Raw genomic sequence first — 21445 nt, 5'->3', positions numbered from 1 at the left:
GGTTTAGTAACACTTTAAGGCATATTTGTTGGTCTATCATTGCAAAAAACTGACAGTTGGTGCTTTAAAAAAATAAAGAAAACGTCTCCTCGCTGATTTGGGCACCCACATGTGCGGGGAATGAGTGCAGAAGAGTCAGTATAGTCAGATGTTACACCCCATCTTCATTGCGGAGTAGTTGGAAGCTGCATGAAGATTTGGCTGAATTTATATGTGCAATACGAACCTGGAGAATTACTTCCCTGTTCAAGGCGCAATGTTGTCACTTCTTTTGTTCAGTATAATAAGGACTGCATGAGGTAGTAATTATTATGCCTGGGTATGGCTGATAAACGGGACCTGTCCCAACCATCCTACAGATCTCTTCCTAGGTTGTGTAGGAGGACTACTAGTAGTTAATGGCATAATCTTGGTTGTTGGTGAGTTCAAAATAAATTAGTTGCCTTCCTTTCTACCTGGCTGGAGACGGGGATGTGTTTTTTCATTTTCTCAGCTCTGATTTTTTTTTTTTTTTTTTTTTCTCTTACGAATTTAAACACAACCCAGACATTTCTGTCATTTCACTTAGACTAGAGCTGCATGCTGAGGTACATTACGAAGAGCACTAGAAACTGATCTCTACCAGAAGCAAATAACAGGTGGAATCAGTAGCTCCACATGGAGTCAATTAAACAGGTAATATGTAGTAGTTCAATAATTTCCTATATACCCACGCTGTATACAATAAACGTGCTAAAAACATTGAAATAGTGAACGATGAAAACTATGATAAAATTGTGTAACGTAAATATTCTTTAAGGTGGCTGTTGCAAAAGTCAACCCCTTCAGACGTAACAGTTCACAGCGGAAGAGAAAGGCGCCTCTAGGTGCAGTACTTAAAAGATTTATTGCAGGCTTAATGGGATTAAACACATACATCAGGGGTTGACAAATTTGCTTGGAATCTAGGAGCCAGCTAAAAAAGTTAGGAGCCAGAAAACGCACCCTGTCACGCCGAGCTTGCGTGCAGAAGCGAACACATACGTGAGTAGCGCCCGCATATGTAAACGGTATTCAAACCACACGTGAGGTATCGCCGCGATCGGTAGAGCGAGAGCAATAATTCTAGTTCTGGACCTCCTCTGTAACTCAAAACATTCAACCTGTAGATTTTTTTTCAACGGCACAGATGGAGATTTTAAAGGGTTAAAGTTTGTCACCATACCACGTTCCCTCCCTGCCCCTCTTTGGCTTCCCCCAGCACACTCCTCTATCTTTTCTGTGTCTTGGAGCTGCATACCTCCAGCGTCTCTTTCTTTCCCTTTTCTTTTCTTTTCTTTTCTTTTCTTTTCTTTTCCTTTCTTTCCTTTCTTTCCTTCTTTCGAGTCGGAATTGCATACAGACGAGCAGATTTTCCGTTGGGATCTTTTTTCCGTCAAAAAAATAGAGAACCTGCTCTCAGTTATTTGGGGTAAATTCCGACAGCAAAAGTCCGACGGAGCGCATATACACGGGTGGAATTTCTGACCAAAAGCTCAGACTTTTCTTGTTGGAATTTTTCGATTATGTGTACGCGGCATAACTCTTTCCTTTATGACCCTCCCAGAGCTGCTTCTTCTCTACAAAGTTCTGCCTTCAGTGCCATCTCTCCACTGCTAAGGACCAGATGCCCAGTCTTACCAGAGCGCCCTCATCGCTCCCTCCTTTCCACAGTTTCACAGCGCTGCCCTTCCTTAAGTTAATTATGTAATGCACTTTATGACTATAACTAGGGTTGTCCCGATACGGATACTGGTATCGGGACCGATACCAAGCATTTGCCCTGAGTACTTGCACTCGGGCAAATGCTCCCGATGCTTCACCCAATACTACTGTCAGGGGTGATCGGTGCATGGGGAAGTTACAGGCACCAATCACCGCTATATAGTGTATTCCCGCCGTGTATTCCTCCGTGTATCCCGCCATGTTTCTCTCCCCTTCCGTGCTCCTCCTCCACCCCCTGGAACTGTCAGGGTGGAGAGCGGGGTAGGAGCCGGTAAATCCAGCTCCTTACTGCTCCGAATGGACAGAGTCAGTGATCACTGACTCAGTCCATTCACATAACTGAAACATCGTAAACTGTGATTACAATGTTTCAGTTTATGAATAAAGAGAAGACGCTGTCTTCACTCCATTCATTTTCAGCGCAGCTGAGGCTGCTGAGAAAGGGACTGGGGAACATGTGTCCCTAGTCCCTTTCTCTGTCTCAAAGGGGAGATGTCACAGGTCTGTTAAGACCCATGATATCTCACCAAAGCCACCCAACAGGGCTGAAAAAAATAAAAATAAAGAATAATAATAAAAAAAAATGATTGTAGAAAATAATGAATAAAATAAAAGAAAAAACACACTGACACAGTCCACACCACCCCCCCCCCCCTTAAAAAGAAGAAAGCATTATAAATAAAAAAATAAATTGTAAAAAAAAATATTGTAAAAAATTAAAAACAAATTGTTAATGTGCAGTTTTAGTAATAAAGAGCAAACATAAAGACATTTTTCACGGTGCAGGAATCGGTGCTGTGCTCCCCTCCTGTGTTTCCTTACTCACCAATGTCACCAGAGTGAGGTCAGCGGACTGAAGCCCACTGTCGGCTGAATCTGGGTGACAGGAGTGCAGATCTAACTCTGTGATCATGTCAAACGGATCTCCCCCCCCCCCCCCCCCCCAAAAAAAAAAATTCCCTTCCTAGCACAATTACCCCTCCCCCTCTAACATAGTCAATTGGATTCATGTTGTGATTTTATTTAATAAGTGTTGCATTTACTCAAACACTTGTAGGAAAAAATTACAGATTCCTCCTATGGATGGGATACCTCCCAAAGCTTAATAGTCGCTATACAAAAAAGATCACTGAACATTTGTAGTTCAGTGTGTGTCTTCTGTGTTCCAGGGTTTTTCTGGTCATGTGATCAGGAGTATCACTACGGTGGCTCGTCTAGTCCAAAAGTGCAGACTTATCCTGGCAGGGCCAGAGGAAGATGTCGGTGCGGGAATACCACTCGCATGGTATGCATTAGTGGAGCGCAGGGTTTGTCCGGTGCAGCCTTTTGTTGATGCATTTCGTGCACTAGATCGTGCACTTCAAAACATTCAACGCTGGTCTGCATTGTCATTTTAAAGGGACAGGTGTCCAATCGGTGTGCATTGCGTCAAATTTCAATTGAGGTCCATCTTGTAGTGACAAAGTATATTGCATATGTTAAGAAAAAAAAGTGGTAGAAAATAGAACGTGAGTAAATGGATATTGCAGCAAAATGTAATTCTATATTGTTGTAATTCTATATTGTTGAGTTTTCACTCTATACAGTTGTCAGTGAGGCTACATAAATATTTTCGTCAAGTACTTTAAATTTAACATGTATTAAACAATAATTTTATTTAAGAGTATGCGTGTGTTTTTATTTTTAGTGTGTGTGTGTGTGTGTGTGTGTGTGTGTGTGTGTGTGTGTGTGTGTGTGTGTATTTAAATTAATACTGATAGATTGGCCCCTCTCCCTGAACCGTTGATATAATGTATCCGATTCACGTCTGTAGTCTTCTTTGGTGGAAACGGTCCTTCGTGTCTTCAGTAACTGTCCCTCCGGGATGCCCCAGACGTCAAGTGATCTTGGGTGGTGGCTATTTGTGGCTAGAGAAGAGTATTGGCTGCTGTGGTTTACTTTGTATGTATGGGTCAATAGCCTACAATTGTCTAATGTGATAGATTCAAGAAGAAAATATCATAGGGGTCAGCCACAAATGTGAGATGTATGTTATGGGAATTTTTACCCAGTTCATCCATGAAGGCCGTTGGCTCGGCCATGAAGCCGTCCCATACCATCAGGATGTCGTCAATCTATGTTAGCTAGGTCTGGGCTTGGCCAAGGTACATTGACGACCCATAGACCACCTCCTCCTCCCACCAGCCAAGATGGAGGCAGGCGTAAGCAGATGCCCATGGTGCACCCATGGAGGTGCCAAGTAATTGTTGATAACTGTTCCCAAGAAACTGGAAATAGTTGTGTTTGAGTGCTAGGTCCAAGAGTTCAATTATGAACTCATTTTGAGCCCCCATAGTAGGATATTTATTCTCCAAATGAAGCACCACTAGAATACCCCTTTCCTGTGGTATGGACGTGCATAATGCTTCTATACATCTATTCCAACCAGGAGAACATTCCCGTTTGAAGACCAAATCCTTAATTTTATTAAGCATGTCTCCAGTGTCTCGAACATATGAAGGTAAAGAAATCACAAGATATTATATAATATATATATATATATAATTGCGACCTTTTCAAGTGGGCTTCTAATTGCTGAGACAATTGGCCATCACGGGGTGTTCTCCTGGTTTTTGTGAATTTTGGCAATGATATAGAATGTTGGGGTATTAAAGTCGACGACCTTCAGATAGGTAAACATTTTTGGTAATAAGATCTGCTTCTAATGCCCAGGATAGCTTGTCATTAATGAGGGCCACAAGCGATTTAAAAGGATTATGGTTGAGTTTGCTGTAGGTACACTTGTCAAACGGCAGACAGCGTACCTCCTTTTCATACTCATCAGCTGACAGTAGGACAACATTGCCCCCTTTGTCACTTGGTTTAATCACTAGCTGTTCTGCATTTTGGAGTTCAGTTGAGGCTTAAAGTTCCTCTGGCTTGAGATTATCACTGCTTCGTACTGTCCAGTTGACCTTTTGGAGGTCTTCCTGTACCATGTCCAGAAATACACCAAGCCACTTCTTTTTTCTGAACTTGGGCATAGATGTTGATCTTATTTTTAGATTAGGGTTCCTTCTTGAGGGGGAGATATTAATTGGTTCAACATCCTAGAGGTATTTCTCCCTCTTCTAACAAGGTTTCCAAAGTATCTAGAGCCTTTGTCGGCCAAATAATCTTTAGAAATGGAGTGATTCACAGATGGTTTACCTGAGTGTAAAAGTTTATAATAAACCTTTCTCAGGAATATACAAAGGTCCTTATATATTTCAAAGTGCTCCATTCTTGAGATGGGAGAGAAGGCTAATCCTCTACCGAGGAGTTTAAGATGTCTATCCTTTATCTCAAATTCAGAGATGTTAATAACATTCATATCTCCAGAAGGGATAGTCGTTGATATAACACTATCTAGTGGGAGTTTCCATTTTTTCCTTTTTCTTTTCCTCCTTCTATTGTATCTGCTTTACCTCCTTTTTAGTATACCCCTGGGTTGTACTAGTTCCTCCTGGCCCAGGTGTTCCTTCTCTTAAAAAAAAAAATAAAAAAAAAATGACCGAATGATGCGATTCGTCCTCACTACCTGATACCTGGCTGCCTCTTGTATCTGCTTTAGAAGGAACTCTACGTCTCCGGGATCTACTCCTACTGCTCCTAGGGGTGAGGTCAAAGATCTCTCCCCTGGCTCAGTCGTCGAGGTTCCTTTTTTTACATTTTGATTGTTTTGTCAATTTAAGATTTTTAGGGGTTTTATCTTTCCTTTTTTAAGGAGATTGTTTAGTCTATCAAATTCAGGTTTTTCTTTAAATGGCTTAAGTTTGTTGCTACTCTCAGTAATCTTAGTTTGTATTGTTAGTAGTTGTTCCTTCTACTTCTCAACAATGAGTTTCGTAATTTGTAGACCATGGTCAATACATTGTTGCTGCCATTTCTCAAGAAATCTCTGTGTAGAGCGATGGCCGGAACTACTCGTTCCCTGAGACCACGGATAATAATTTTATTACTAATGTAGGATACAAGTGACAGAATATCCCACTTTCGATTCAGGGATCTAATAATGAGTTTCTTATGCTCCCTAAACAGGGGTTTAACATCACTTGGTTCCTGTGCCCTAGTGCCAGCTGTTTCTAAATTGAATGTAGCTTTAATCTCATCATCAAACTCATCACCAATCACTGGGACGACTACCACACTTTTACTATTGTCATAAATATGAGTAATTGGCGTACAGTGATTACTTTGCACAAAAGTTATAGCATCTACAAAATAGGGGATTAATTTATGGCATTTTATTTATTTTTTGGCTCCTGTGACTTTTTATAATTTTTTTGTATTAATTTTGATTTTATTCTACTTATTTTTACAGGTTTTAACATTGAAACCCCACCATGTCATTGAAGCCACGAGTCGTGGATTTTGATGAAACATGGAACAAACTTTTAACGACAATCAACGCCGTTGTCAAGCTGGATTACGTTGAAAGAGCGACGTGGAATGACAGATTCTCGTATCCTTTTTCAAGATGTGGATTGGTACTGATCTAAGTTGTGGTGTTTTATCTGGTTTTATCTATTCAGCATTTTTAACCACTAGAAGGACTGAAAATAGAAAAAAAAATAGGATTTTATCAATGACAACCAACTGGGTGTTTCTTTCAGAATTGTGTTCTGGGTAGGAATAGAGGAAGCGGCATGGGGAATACAGGAATTATTTTCAGGCTTGTTTTCTGAACTGAATCTATGGTTTCTGGTGCCCTTGCATGCCCTCATTGGAAGTCCATGGTAATTTGAAGATGTACAGAAGAAAACCATTGAATGGTCATCATCTTTTAAAAGTGGAATTCCACTCGGTCCAGCATCTGCGATGCGGTATGGTCCAACAGGAATGTGCTTCAGCTCCTCCTAGCTTAGCTTTGGCTTGGAGGACGGAAGGACTGTAAGAGTGCCTCCCAATTGCTCCATAGAAACATCTTTTACAAATTTTACTCATATCAGTTTGCTTTGGTTTAACTGACCGAAATGGAGTTAATTGAAAGCGAGCCTTGTCTTCCACATATTTATACTTTAGCAACTGGTTAACTGGCCATACACTGGAGTGGAGTGGTTCTCAATCTGTCCTCAAGTACCCCCAACAGGCCTTGTTTGAGGGTTTTCCTTTATCTTGCACATGTGCTTTAAGTCCGAGTCAATGGCTTGGTATTTTGGACAGAGAATTTCCCAAAACATGGCCTGTTGAGGGTACTTGAGGACAGGGTTGAGAACCACTGGCCTAAGGTAACCAGGCACTTGACCATAATGCCTCTGGTCACATAATTTTAGAGGAAGGGAGATCAGAGTTCAGTCTGCGTCCCTGACTAATCATCTCCACCTGAAGATGCTCCTCCCAGCCCCTTTAGTTTATGATCACACGACTAATTGCACAAACATTCAGCTATATCCATGTTTCTCAATTCAAGTCCTCAAGGTGCACAAACAGGTCATGTTTTCTGGCTTTCCATTATTTTTGCACAGGTGATTTGATCAGTTTCACTGCCTTAGTATTTACCACAGCAGTTTCATCTGAGGGAAATCCTGAAAACATGACCTGTTGGAGCGTCTTGAGTCCTGGAATTGAGAAACACTGAGCTATATGAATGGCCATCTTGGGTTCTGAGAGCAGTGTTTAATGCAACAATATAAAGTATTAGAGGGATTTTTGCCTTTAGCCGGGTGGTAAAGATTAGTTTGATGAAAAAACATTGGGGGCCAGATTCAGGTACAAATGCGGCGGCGTAACGTATCCCCTTTACGTTGATTCACCAAGCACTTGCGTGTAAACTTACAGTGGTGTAACGTAAAGCCATCTGGTGCAAGCCCGCCTAATTCAAATGGAGCGTGTACTATTTAAATTAGGCACGTTCACGCGCCGAACGTTCTGCGCATGCTCCGTGTGAGAATTTCCCGACGTGCTTTGCGCGAAAATACGGCGCCCCGACGTTTTTTTTGAACGGCGACGTGCGTTACGTCGTTTCGTATTCCTGGACGTCTTGCGCAAAAAAAAAAAATTTTAAATTCGACGCGGGAACGACGGCCATACTTTAACATGGCTGTTCTAAATATAAGCCATGAAAAAGCAGGCCTGAGTTTGCGACGGTAAAAACCGACTAGCGACGACGTAAGAGATTGCGACGACCGCGTGTATCTTCGTGGATCGCCGTAATCAGCTAATTTGCAAACGACGCAAACTCCACCCAGCGGCCGCCGGAAAATTACACCTAGGATCCGAAGGCGTACGAAGCTGTAAGCCTGTCGGCTCTTAGCCAAAAGCCGTCATATCTTTTTTGTGAATTACAAATTAAGATACGACGCGGCAAATTTGAAAATACGCCGGAGTATCAGTAGATACTCCGGCGTACTTTTTCTGTGAATCTGGCCCTAAATGTTTACCTTTTTTGAGATGTTAATTCCTCCAGTCTGTTTTGTAGTAAATTTGTAATTTCTTACCAAACATAACGCTATGAACAAAGAAGATGGAGATAGATGCTATGGGGGTTATTTACGAAAGGCAAATCCACTTTTCACTACAAGTGCAAAGTGTACTTGAAATTGCACTGAAATTTCACTTGGAAATGCAGTCGCTGTAGATCCGAGGGGGGCATGCAAGGAAAATAAAAAAACAGCATTTTTTTAGCTTGCACATGATTGAATAATAAAATCGACAGAGTTTCCCCTCATTTCAGACCTACCTCTCAGATTTACAGCGACTGCACTTCCAAGTGCACTTTGCACTTGTAGTTTGCACTTGTAGTGCAAAGTGGATTTGCCTTTCGTAAATAACCCCCTATATCTGACTCTTCCTGTGACGAAGGGTTTGGTGGTTGTTGAAAGACTTGTATTAGTGGCCTATTTTATAGTCTTGTGTATAATCTCTGTATTGCTTAGCATCACTTGTCGATTAGGCTGAGGGGGTTAGTGTAGTTCTAGACCAGGGATGTTCACCCTTTTGACCTTTCTGGGCAACATTGGAATAAGAGGAATTGTCTTGGCCATGACATAAAATACACTAACAATAAAGGTGGGTACACAGTAGAGGTGCACGATTCTGGCCAAAATGAGAATCGCGTTTTTTTGCTTAGCATAAAGATCACGATTCTCGCAGCGTAACGTCTTTCACATTTATACCAGAAAATGGGGCTAACTTTACATTTTTTTTTGTGTGTGTTGTTTTTCATTAAAGTGTACCCCCCCCCCCCAAAAAAAAAATGCATTTGAAAGAACCCTGTGCACATACAGTGTGACATAAAATATTGCAACAACTGCTATTTTATTCTCTCGGGTCTCTGCAGTTCTAAGTAATTGTTATAGCAAAAAAATGATTTTTAACTTGAAACCAACAAGTGTTGAAAAACATAACTTTTCAATGTTTATAGTTGGTGAAACTTGGCAGACTGCCTGTTTTTGACAGCTGTCGGCTAGAGAACTCTCTACATAGAACCGGGAAAATGCTTTCGTAAGATTGCGATCTCGATTCCTAACGATTAATTGTGCAGCTCTAGTACACATGATCCTGAATATCTGCTGGTTCAGCAGTAACTGACCAACATTCAGTACCTGTGTGCACCTGCCTGTCTGATGGAAGCTTTTGTCGAGCGGCCATGCTGGAAAGCCAGCAGCCAATCAGCACTGGCCGACAACGACTGCCAGCGTTAATCAGTGTGTTTTGGTGGGGATGGAGGCAGAACACAGTAGCACAGCGGGGAATTTTGCTGCACTAACATCGCTTGTGTTCGTATATCAATCTCCTAATTTTTATTTTTTGTTCAGCCCGCTGGATTGAACAAACAAAAAAAAAATGAATAAATAAACCAGTGCTTTTACCCAGCTTAACCACTTCCATACAAGGCCAATTCTGGCACTCCTCTCCTACATGTAAAAATCCTCTCTGTTTTTTTGCTAGAAAATTACTCCAGAACCCCCAAATATTGTATATGTTTTTTTGCATGGGCAGGCCTGTTGAAGCACTGAAGGGGGTACGTCCCCTCCCGCCACCTGTAAAAACAATCGGGCAGCTGAATAGCCCGCTATAATTGTTTTTATGGTGCAGGGAATCGCTGGCAGAAAAAAAGATCTGATGCTGCAGGCATCATTCAGTTTTAACGACGAAGTCCAGGACGTCATATGACGTCTAGCAGGCGGTAAGTGGTTGTAAACCCTTGCATATGCCCGGTGATGGAGATGAAACCATAAGTTGGACCTGTATCTGCAGCCTCCTCTTCTAGACAGGAGGGGTGGGAGCTGCTGAAGTTACACTCTGCAGAGCTCAGTGAGGAGAGCTGATTGGAGGGAAGGGACACACCCCTCTCCATACAGCACACATGAATGGAGCCGAGACTGTCAATCAGCTGGAGCACCCTCCCTGTCACCGTTTTTCTCTTGTTTTCTGGAAAACTTGTCGAGATTCATGCTGATAGCAGAGGTATGAAGTGGCAGTGATACTTTGTGCTCTGGATTGAGACAAATACACACTATAGGGGGGTATATGCTTTGCTCATATTTCATGTCTGAGGTTTACAACCACTTTAAGCATAGCTGATGAGCAGAAAAAGTCAGGCAGATCACAAGTCAACGATCTGATTTCAAGTACGTGCTGTGAGTGTGTGTGTGCGTGCAGCCCTCCCCATCGCCCCCCTAGATCCAGCCATGTGACATTTACTTGCCTGGAGCTAGCCAGGAGTCCTTGCATTCACTGCTGCCAGTGCTATTGTACACAGGGCAGACGTGCCTAGCTTGTTGTCGGTGTCTGCTGCCACGGTAGCAAACACGGCTAACCTTCAGACACAAATGGGCCTGGCTTGTCTGTACCGGGCGACATGGCTTCTATACTTGCATGGAATCTCTCCAGACGTTCCCAGGCTGCATGCTTGACACTCTTGGGCTGCATGAAAGCCACAGGTTAGGCACCCCTGTTCTAGACAAACCACTAAATACACAGTTTTAAATGCATTACATTTACTTTTTTACCTGTCAAAGAATTTTTAATTTTGGTCAACCATTGTGATCATCACTGCTTTCTAGATCATGAGGAGGCTAGAGGCGGAAAGGTAACATTGGAGGCAGAACCTGGAAAATAATAGGTAGATTCAAAGAGATTGGACTAACTTTAGGGCGGCCTAGCCTGTTTAGGCTACACCGCCGTAAATTAACTAGATTAGTAGTGATTCTCAATCTACTTACCTGCTAATCTACGGCAGCGTAGCCTCAAACGAGCGGGCGTAAGGGCGCCTAATTCAAATGACTTGGAGGGGGGGCGTGTATCCTGGTAATGAGGCTTGACCTCACGTTTTTGACGTTTTTTTACACTGCGCATGCGCCGGCCAACTACATTTCCCAGTGGGCATTGCGGCTAAGTACGCCGTACGGGCCTATTGATTTCGACGTGGACGTAAACGAGGTAAATCCCGATTCGCGGACGACTTGCGCAAACGACGTTAAAATTTCGAATTTCGCAGCGGGAACGGCGGCCATACTTAACATTGGCTAGGTCACTAGAGCATAGCTCTAACTTTAGGCGGTCTATCTTTTACGGAAACGACGTAATTCGACTGCGGCGGCCGCGCGTACGGTCATCGGCGTACAAGCTCATTTACATAATCTACGCCAGTCGCAATGGAAGCGCCACCTAGCGGTCAGCCAAAACTTTGCAATCTAAGATAGGACGGCGCAAGCCGTCCTATCTTAGATATGTTTAAGTGTATCTCTGTTAGAGAATACACTTAAACATAGGTCGGTCCAGATTCAGAGTTAGGTCGGCTTATCTGTAGATAAGCCGGCCTAACTCTTTCTGAATCTACCTATAAATGTCTGTTATTAACCATTATCTGTCTAGCCGCACAAGGTAGAAAGGTTTTTACATCACAACTGTAATTTAGCACCCTAGAATAGCGCTGTCAATGCCAGCAAACCTATGTGCAATCTAGGGGTGACTACACACACCTTCTGGCTGAACGAAAAAATATAACGGATTCCTCTATCCACGGTGAGCGGCTCAGATGAGCGCATCTCCTGCTGCAGCAATTTGTATTCTGGCAGCCGGTGCTTGTGGGTGTCAGAATACCCAAACAATGGAGGGTGCCAACAGTTTCAGCAGAAAAATACGTTTCAGCCAATGCGTCAAACCAATTGAAATGTAATCAATGTATGGCCATCTTTAAAGTGTATCTAAACAGAAAAATATATAGCACACTACTAGTGTATTGCTATTTGTTTATTTTTTAACACGCTTCCTGTCCTTAGCTTTGTCATTCCTTCACTGTACCCAAGGAGGGAACCATGGTTGTCACCCTAGGCTGCTCTCCTAATATGGACTGCAAAAATGTTCGTATCTTCATTTCCATTACATGGGGGGCAGGGCAATTGGTAAGTTAAAACTGATAGCCAGGATGACAGGAAAGGACACTGCGTTTGTGGCAAGATCAATGCATATTTTGTATTTGCTGAAAATATACTTGGCTTGAAAAAATTAAATTAACACAGCTGTCACATCTAAGGACTGTAAGCTGCAATATATTGTTTTTTTTTTTTTTTTTAGCTTTTTAAAGTGTTCCTAAACTCAGTACCCTGCATTCACTATACAGTATCTGGTCTCCCACAGTACACAAAACATGGAAATGCAGTTACCGTATAAGCCGAGGCATCTAATTTTTCCACAAAAAATGGGAAAACGTATTGACTCGAGTATAAGCCTAGGATGGGAAATGCAACAGCTACTGTAAGTGGAAAAGATGGTCAACATCGGTTCGTTTTTCTAGCACCGATCGCTGTATCAATGACAATGGTTCCAAAATGGTGTCAAGTGTCCGATGTGTCCGCCATAATGTCGCAGTCACAATAAAAATCGCTGATCGCCACCATTACTAGTGTAAAAAAAGCCATTAAAACTATCCCCTATCGGCCTAAACTGAGGTAAATTTTATATATATTATATATTTTTTTTTTTGGGGGGGGGGGGGGAATCTTATAGCAAAAAAAATAAATATATATATATATACCATATTTATTGGGGTATAGCGCGCACCCCTAAAGTGGACCCGAAATTCCTGTGGAAAAAATATTTTTGTACTTCCGGTTTTGGTGTCTTGCGCGGCCTCGTCGGGTCCCGCGTCCGTCTGCGGCTTCGGGTGTTCTCTTCGTCGGGTCCGGCGTCTTCCTCCCCGCTCGTTTCCCGCTTTCCCGTGCCGAGTTTGAATACTGCGCCGGCATATACCGAGTGCAGTACACTCGTGTATACTCTCGGGCAGGCTCGGCTACTCTCGCGCTGCCGTCCTGTACTTCAGGATGTCAGCGCGAGAGGAGCCAAGACTGCCTGACTATACACAAGTGTACTGCGCTCGGTATATGCCGGCGCAGTATTCAAACTCTGCGCGAGTATCGGCGTATATCGTGCACCCACGATTTTGCCCTGATTTTCAGGGCAAAAAAGTGCGCGATATACGCCGATAAATACGATTAATAATAATATTATTATTAATAATAATAATAATAATAATAATAATAATAATAATAATAATATTATTATTTTTTTTTTTTTTTGTGCTATAAACAAAAAAATCGATCTATCTAGTTTTTTTTGTTTATAGCACAGAAAATAATAAAAAAAAAAAAACGCAGGGGTGATCAAATACCACCAAGAGAGCTCTATTTGTGGGACAAAAAGGACGTCAATATTGTTTGGGAACCATGTCGCACGACAACACAATTGTCGGTTAAAGCAACGCAGTGCCGAATCGCAAAAAGTGCTCTGGTCTTTGGCCAGCCAAATGTTGCGGGGCTTAGGTGGTTAAATAGAGGGAAATTTAAAATTGGTGTGGTAATCCATAGTCTCTCTAAGAAGAGCACTGATCATTGGTTGTAAAAGGTTTTAGTATCTAGCAACAATCCCGTTATTGCGTTTCCAGGGAGCTCTTTAACCTGTACAGATCACCTTACAAAGTTTTATAGCTCTGATGCTTTTGAATTGAACTAATAAGTGAAAATCGGTTGCTACTATTAGGGAGACTTGAATGGCCTGAAGCAGCCTTGTCACATGGATGTTGCTGTGTATATTTTTGCAGCACCGGAATGTGCTTCAAAAATGTGCTCTTTGGCCCTATGCCAGCTGTTTATTCTCAAAGAATGTGAAGTGTGTTGGTAAAGTGAATGTCGGGTGTAAATTTACCTTTATAGTATGTCTATAGTATGTCCTGCCTCCACCCCCTAACCCCCACCACAAAAATGTAATCACAGGCCATGTGAAAGCTCATTGCTACAATTCCAGGGTCTCCCAGCATTTCAGTATGAGGGTAATATTGTATTATTTACATTTGCAGGCTGAGAAAAAAATAAGAACTTTAAAGTAGGACTAAAGGCAAACTTTTTTTTAATTATTTATTTTTTAGTTTTGAATATAGTGGAGAGGGATTAGAACACCTGTCAGTTTTTTTTATTGCTGTCTGTGCCCCCATTAGGTTGTTGCACCCTCTATTTGTCCTGTTTACCTTTTTATCATTGAAAGTGAAAATCCCACCTTTTTGGGTTGTCATCCGAAAAGTAATAGAGGCAAAATCTTCCAATGGGGACACTAGTTTTTGTGACCTGGGGGTCCCCAAGAAATTATTTAAATTTTCAGGGATTTCCTGTTTGGCTATGGGACATGCAATCTCCGTAATAGACAGATGGCAGAACAGGGGATGACGGGTTATAACCCTCCTATACTCTATCCAAAATGGGGGGGAGTTTTGCCCATAGTTCTACTTTAAGAAAAACAAAGCAGACTTTCCAAATAAACTTGAGCCATTAAAGTGTTAGTAAACCACTGGGGAAAAAAGACAATAAATAAAAAATCTGCCAGACAATAGCATACTAGCACTTTATGAAATGCTTACCTTTTACAATGAAGCCCCCCACCGCAGTGCTTAGTCACCGCTGAGGGGGTTGGCATGTTCCCTCTGCGTTTCTTCTGGGTTCGTGGGCTCCGGCGCTGTGAATGGCCAGAGCTGCAATGACGTTACTCCTGCGCACATGCGCCTTTCGTTCCGGCAAGGAGCTCTGAAGTTCCGGCATGATACGCAGGACCTTCAGAGCGCATGCATCCCTGACGTTGGCGGCTGCATGCAGAGTGAATATAGGAGGTATTCATTTTACCTACTGGTAAGCCCTATTCTAGGCTTACCAGTAGGTAAAAATCACCAAGCGGGCAATACAACCGCTTTAATGTTGAACGTAAATAAATTGTCTGCACCTTTCCCATCAGTTTCCTTTACATTAAGGTCCCCAGAAGTGTCCCCCCTTTTACATTGGAGCTCCCCCATATATTGGTGACCCCATCTGATTCCCCTCTTGCATCAGTTTCCTTATCAGAACCCTCATATGCATCAGAGACCACCTTGGGTCACAGCCCCCCCCCCATACATCGGGGTCCCCATCAGATTCCCCCTACCTTCGTAATTGGGCTTACAGAACAGTGAAGCAACAGTATAAAAGCTGAGAGGCAAAGCAGGTCAGGAGGGAGAAAGTTCTGTTCTTCTGTGACTGCTGCGGAAAGCACAACATTGGTTGTTAGGATGCTGGCAGTCCTAGCAACCAAGGACACAGTGCAGCAGTGGAAACTTGCACTGCAGAGACTGTGCACATCGGCGGCGGGCTGGATAGAATCATGCAGTGAGGCGCATGTGGTCCAAGGTGCTGTAGTTTGGAGACTGATGCTGTAAATCATGGGATTGTCATCCATTCAGTTAATTTATAACGCAGTGGCATGGCCTAACTGGTCATACCAAAGAAAATTGTGCGCAATTGCTGCGTTAGGACTCTGAAGGAAGCAAAGCCCCATTTATTCTGATTTATAAAGTACAAGGCAGAGGAAGTATAATTGTTGCAGGAGTTTGACAGGTCATGTGACTATGTGGAGCATGGGGCCCCCTTTTTTATCTTTTGTCAAGTACAAGGATTTTTTGGCATCAGAGGAAGTCCTGTGAAATGGCCTTGGGGGTCCTCTTTACTTTTAATTTAGAAATAATCTTAACATCTTTGGATGGTTTTGAACCTGATTCACTATCCAGTTGTTTGTCCTACAATGTGCCAGGGAGCCTTCATTCATGTGAGTTATGACCTTTTCTAATTTAGTTGGTAATGGAACTCTGGTGAGCCCTTTATACATTCACTTTTTTGTTGAGGGCCCATTGCACTGGTGGTGGATGCACTGATTAATTTGACCTTTCAGTGAAGAATATAATATGTTTTTTTGTATTTTTAATTTAACCCCTGGACATAAAACAGGTATGCAGCCTCACTGCACTGGGCTTGTTGTCATGGGGCCACATATATGGGTATCAATCTTTTGGGCATGGCGCGCTCCCAGCACAGAGATCGGGGACCTCACCGAAAGCCCCAGGTCCCATACTAATGATCGGAACACTTGATTCCAGGTTACCTGATCCCTGTGGTAGCCTCCGATTGGCTACACGGTGATCAATCACTGTGAAGCCTCTGTCTCTGTCAGGGTCAGTGTGTTCTGTACCCCTTCTTCCCCCCCCCCCCCCTTTTTTTTTTTTTTTTTATTGGTAAAAAAAACAAAACAAAATGTGCACTAGTTTCTTAGCTGTACTGCAGGTATAAATAACATACACATATGTGGTATCACTGCAATAATCAGGAGCAGTTTTATTGGGACAGGTTTTCTTTTGATAATAAAAAAGGTGATATCTATTACCATTTACCACCAAATGAAAGCCAAATTTTGTCCTTGAAATATCCCCCTGGATGCACAAAGTAGGTGTGATGAGATGTACAGTTTTACCAACACATGTCAAAGTTGAAAAATTGTGCTTGGGCATGAAGATGTGTTTTTACCCTTGGGCATGAAGGGGTGAAATTTTTGTTTTTTGATATCTCACTATTCTTTGCACCATAATTGCGGTGTTTAGCACAGCACAGTTATTTCAGGTTCATGAGACATGACTATCTCCTGTTAGAGTGTTCTCTGCAGCATTGTGCACACATCCCACACACACGCATCCCAAGCTCCAGAATGACTCCTCATTTTATAATTAAAATGTAAAGCACCAAAGAAGTGTGAAGTAATTGTAATGTTCTGCAGTACGGCAAAAGCAAAACTCCATCCAAAAATAAGATATAAATGTACAGCCTATTAAAACATAAAATTGCTGCAGTATTCATCTTGATTCTAGAGATGTCCCCTGCAATACTTTACTTCGACCACCATATGTCATCAGTCTAATGGCCAGAATCGCTCAATCCACTTCAGTTGAAACCGCCTAAGGCCTGTGACTGCACAGTAAATGAGATGAGAAGCGGCACAGTAATGAACTCCTCTTTCCGTTGCTCTGTTTTCTACTATATTAGCATGTTTATTGTAAGAACACCAAACTTATTGGCTCTTTATGTTGCTCCTTCCTTATACACTCCAGTTCTGTTATACAGAGGCTGCTGGAATTTAAATATATTCATATTCTATTCGAAGGCTCATCATAGACCAATATAGAGACCTTCATATAATATTAGTAGTAATAAGTCCCACCGTTTTTTTTGTTGTGCCAAATGCCTGGGGGATAGTAGTGGCACAGTTCAAACCCTCTTACCCACCAAATGAAAGCTTGCAAACTATGCATTAAAGTGTTACTAAACCCAGAACAGTAAAATCAGTCTGTATATGCAGTAAAGCATGGTTGTACTATGTGGAACCTAAGGGGTTAATCCTCTTCATTGTGTAAAGCAGGCATGTCCAAAGTCCGGCCCGCGGGCCAAATGCGCCCCCCCTGTTGATTTAATATGGCCCCCCTGGGGATTTGTGTGTGTGTGATATAGTTTTTGGCCCCCAGGGCCACAAAAGATATATATATATATATATATATATATATATATATATATATATATATATTATACCATTTTTATCGGCACTGCCTTGGAGGGGGCAGGACGAGCGCCATCAGATTACATAGAATCTCCTGTTTACTTAGCAGTGTCTGTATTGGAAGTCCTGTCTCCTGGGATGCCATTGGACGACTGTTCTGTCTATCATAGGAGGTGGGACTTTGTATTAAAGAGGCCACAGAGTAAACAAGAGATTCTCCTGCACTCGTCCCACCCCCCTCCCTCTGCCCTCCGAGTCTGCAGATGGGCATCGATCAGGCTGCACTGATGGCTATGGTAAGGCTGTATTTATGGCACATGCAAGGCTGAATTTATGGCACATGTGAGGCTGCATTGGTTGCAATGGTAAGGCTGCATTGGTTGCAATGGTAAGGCTGCATTGGTTGCAATGGTAAGGCTGCAATGGTATGGCTGCATTGGTTGCAATGGTAAGGCTGCAATGGTGAAGGCTGCATTCATGGCAATGGTGAAGGCTGCATTCATGGCAATGGTGAAGGCTGCATTCATGGCAATGGTGAAGGCTGCATTCATGGCAATGGTGAAGGCTGCATTCATGGCAATGGTGAAGGCTGCATTCATGGCAATGCCAAGCCTGTGCGTGTTATACGCCGATAAATACGGTATATCCAAATAACACGCCCAAGCTCATCATTGGTCCTAAGCGGCGCTCTGGGATTCGTAGGGGGCCACAAAAGAAAAATATACAGTATATCCAAATTACACACCCGAGCTCATCTCTTCACCACACACAGCCACAAAGGCAAGAGAATTCTTGTTGGGCGGTGCATTATTGCTCAGACGAACACACTTAGATTGAATTTTAATGGTTCAAAGAATGTCAGGCAAAATAGTCGGCCCTCACGCATGTTCACTTCATCAAATCTGGCCCTATTTGAAAAAAGTTTGGACACCACTGGTGTAAAGATACTGTTTGATCCTGTATGCACAGATCCTCCCCTTCTTGCCTTGTGCCCATAACTTGTCTGGAAAAGACAGTTACTGGAGCCACTCTGCACATGCTCAGTTTAGTGTGCATTTTGTTCCTTGGAAGAGTGCATATGATCAGCACGGGGCCAATCGGCACTGTCCAGACAGACGGTCAGGGGCCCTGCATACGGATATGACAACCAGTGCCATATGAAAACTGATATAAGTCACGAAGACTGCTCTAACTGCTAATGAGAAAAGGTATTTAGTAGTTTGTTTACTAAAACTATTGCATTTCCATGTTCTGTGTACTGTGGGAGATCGGATATAGTGAATTCAGGGTCCTGGGTGTTTGGTAACACTATCCTTGCCATTATAATACTATGGAATTGATACCCATCTAATACCGTATATACTCGAGTATAAGCCGACCCGAATATGAGCTGAGGCACTTAATTTAATGGGAAAACTTATTGACTCGAGTATAAGCCTAGGGTGGGAAATGCAGCAGCTACTGTAAGTGGAAAAGAGGTTCAACAATGCCCATTTGCTGTGTCCATTTGCAGCCTCGCTGTGCCCACCTGTCTCATCAGTGCCCATTTGCAGCCTTGTGTACCTTTTTGCTCTCCCATTCTGTCATGCAACTGCAGTCAGCAGTGTTCTGTCAAAAGATCCAACTTCTCCAAGCGGTACTGCGCATGCATGAGCGCGTCCACGAGAACGTCTTTCTGCTGCACGTCGTCAACCCATCAAATAAACCAACTCCCCTAGCCACCACACCTCGCGGCCTTCGTTTTAACGCACGATAATCCCGTATCGCACACCAAGAAAGACGTTCTCGTGGCCTCGCTCGCGCATGCACAGTACATCCGGCAAAGGCAGCGACTACAATTAAAACGGCATGACACAGCCGGAGACTCAAGTATAAGCCGAGGGGGGGGGGGGGCTTTTTCCAGCATGTAAAATTTGCTTAAAAAGTTGGCTTCTACTTTGTGTGTGTGTGTGTGTGTGTGTGTGTGTGTATATACAGTAATTCAGTTTTGGACCCACTACAAATATACAGAAATTTGTAGACCATAAAATTAGGGGGAATTCAGAACTTTAGTGCGACTTGGAGAAATACCAGTGCTCGGGGCAAGGTTTCTCACACACTAGTTCAGTCTTTCCCCGTGCAAAGGTTCGGTCAGGAGGGACATCTTTCTGATGTATAGCTTGGCAAAGTATTTTCATTGTGTATTACCTGGCATTCTTGTAATCCCTTCCCTTCTGCAATCATAGCAGATTTTATGGATGCTAAATGACCAAGCACATATGTGTGGACCAAATACGTTGGTGAATAGGCATCCCAATAGCGCCCCTGGCTGGGATCCAGCAGCAGGCTTATCCTAGCTTCTCATCAGAACATCATTCCGTTCCCGCTATGCCTTCGAGAGCCTCATGCTGGATGACTTCCCTTCTGAGTGATCACAACTGCTACTTCGGCCCTGCTGGCTACAGTCAGTCACCTGCTGGTTCTAGCTGTATCGAAAGATTCTTTTTTTCCGTAACCTCTTAGTTCTTTATTCCTTTTACTACCTTCCTTTTCTTGCTGCTCTATTCTTCTTTTACTTTTTGGTCCCTTACAACTATTTTTCTTGTCGTTGTGGCTAACGTGCCTATGAAGAAGCACCTGTTTGCTTTAGAAATCTACCTAACCTGATTGTACATGCCAGCTGTCTTTAGTACAGCTACCAGGAGAGAAGCATACAGGGATGGCAGAAAAATAATTTTTCTCAGGCCACCCCTATAACATGGAGAATATTGTAGATTCAAAATAAATGAGGAAGTTAAAATAAATTGGTCTTGTAATTTAGGTTTACTCTAGCACTCAAGAAGCCTATTAGAACCCATGGAAGGGCCAGAAATGGTGGCTTCAACTGTAGACCTCCTGTGGGTGCATTAAAGGGATAAGTCCCTTTGCATACAGCAAGAGGCATGAAATACCTTTTATATACTTGAATATAAGCTGGGGCACCTAATTTTACCACAAAAAAATGGGAAAACTTTTTGACTCGAGTATAAGCCTAGGGTGCCCATGCCTCACTGTGCCCATGACTAGACTAACGTTTAACATGGGAGTCTATGGAAGGGTTGCCCGGCTTTGAAAAATCAGTGCTCCCCAGCCGCAAGTCCCCCAGGCAACAATCTTTGCACACTTGTAGAGGAGAAATGGGGGCTACATGTGTGCCAAGTTGTGGGTCCAGGGGACCTACAACCGGCCAGTACCAGGTCCCCAAAGTCTTCTTTCTTCTTCTTTTCTTTTTCTTCTATAGAGCGACAATTTTGAAAAAAATGCAATATTTTTTACTTTATGCTACAATAAATATCCCCCAAAAATATATAAAATAACTTTTTTTTTTTTTTTTTCCTCAGTTTAGGACGATACGTATTCTTCTACCTATTTCTGGTAAAATTTGCAATAAGAGTTTATCGATTGGTTTGCGCAAAATTTATAGCTTTTTATTATTAACTACTAATGGCGGCGATCAGCGTGTTTGTTTTATTTATTTTGGTAACTGCGACATTATGGCAGACATATCGGACAATTTTGACCCATTTTTGGGACTATTGTCATTTTCACAGCAAAAAATGCTATACAAATGCATTGTTTACTGTGAAAATGACAATTGCAGTTTGGGAGTTAACCACTGGGGGGCGCTGAAGGGGTTAAGTGTGACCTCATATGTGTTTCTAACTGTAGGGGGCGGGGCTGGACTTGTGACATCATTGATCGTGTTTCCCTATATCAGGGAACACACGTTCAATGACAGCGCCACTGTGAAGAACGGGAAAGGTGTGTTTACACACACCTCTCCTCGTTCTTCAGCCCCGTTCGATCGGGTCCCGCGGTCGCAGTC

The 21445-nt window shown here is 42.7% G+C and overlaps 1 protein-coding gene across 2 annotated transcripts in view; it reads left to right on the top strand.

Annotated features, from left to right (window-relative positions):
- CUL2 (cullin 2) overlaps positions 1-21445 on the top strand; it is a 144998-nt gene that overhangs the window by 20717 nt on the left and 102836 nt on the right. For both annotated transcript variants that reach the window (XM_040352654.1, XM_040352653.1), the window contains exon 2: positions 6086-6226. In XM_040352654.1, coding sequence (XP_040208588.1) covers positions 6108-6226 — 119 coding nt within the window. In that variant the 5' untranslated portion in view covers positions 6086-6107. The remainder of the gene's footprint in view (positions 1-6085; positions 6227-21445) is intronic.

The sequence above is a fragment of the Rana temporaria genome, chromosome 5 (assembly GCF_905171775.1).
Source record: "Rana temporaria chromosome 5, aRanTem1.1, whole genome shotgun sequence".
NCBI classification, from domain to species: Eukaryota; Metazoa; Chordata; class Amphibia; order Anura; family Ranidae; genus Rana; species Rana temporaria.
The sequence above is the reverse complement of the archived record's forward strand: the minus strand, read 5'-3'. Positions and strand labels throughout refer to the sequence as shown.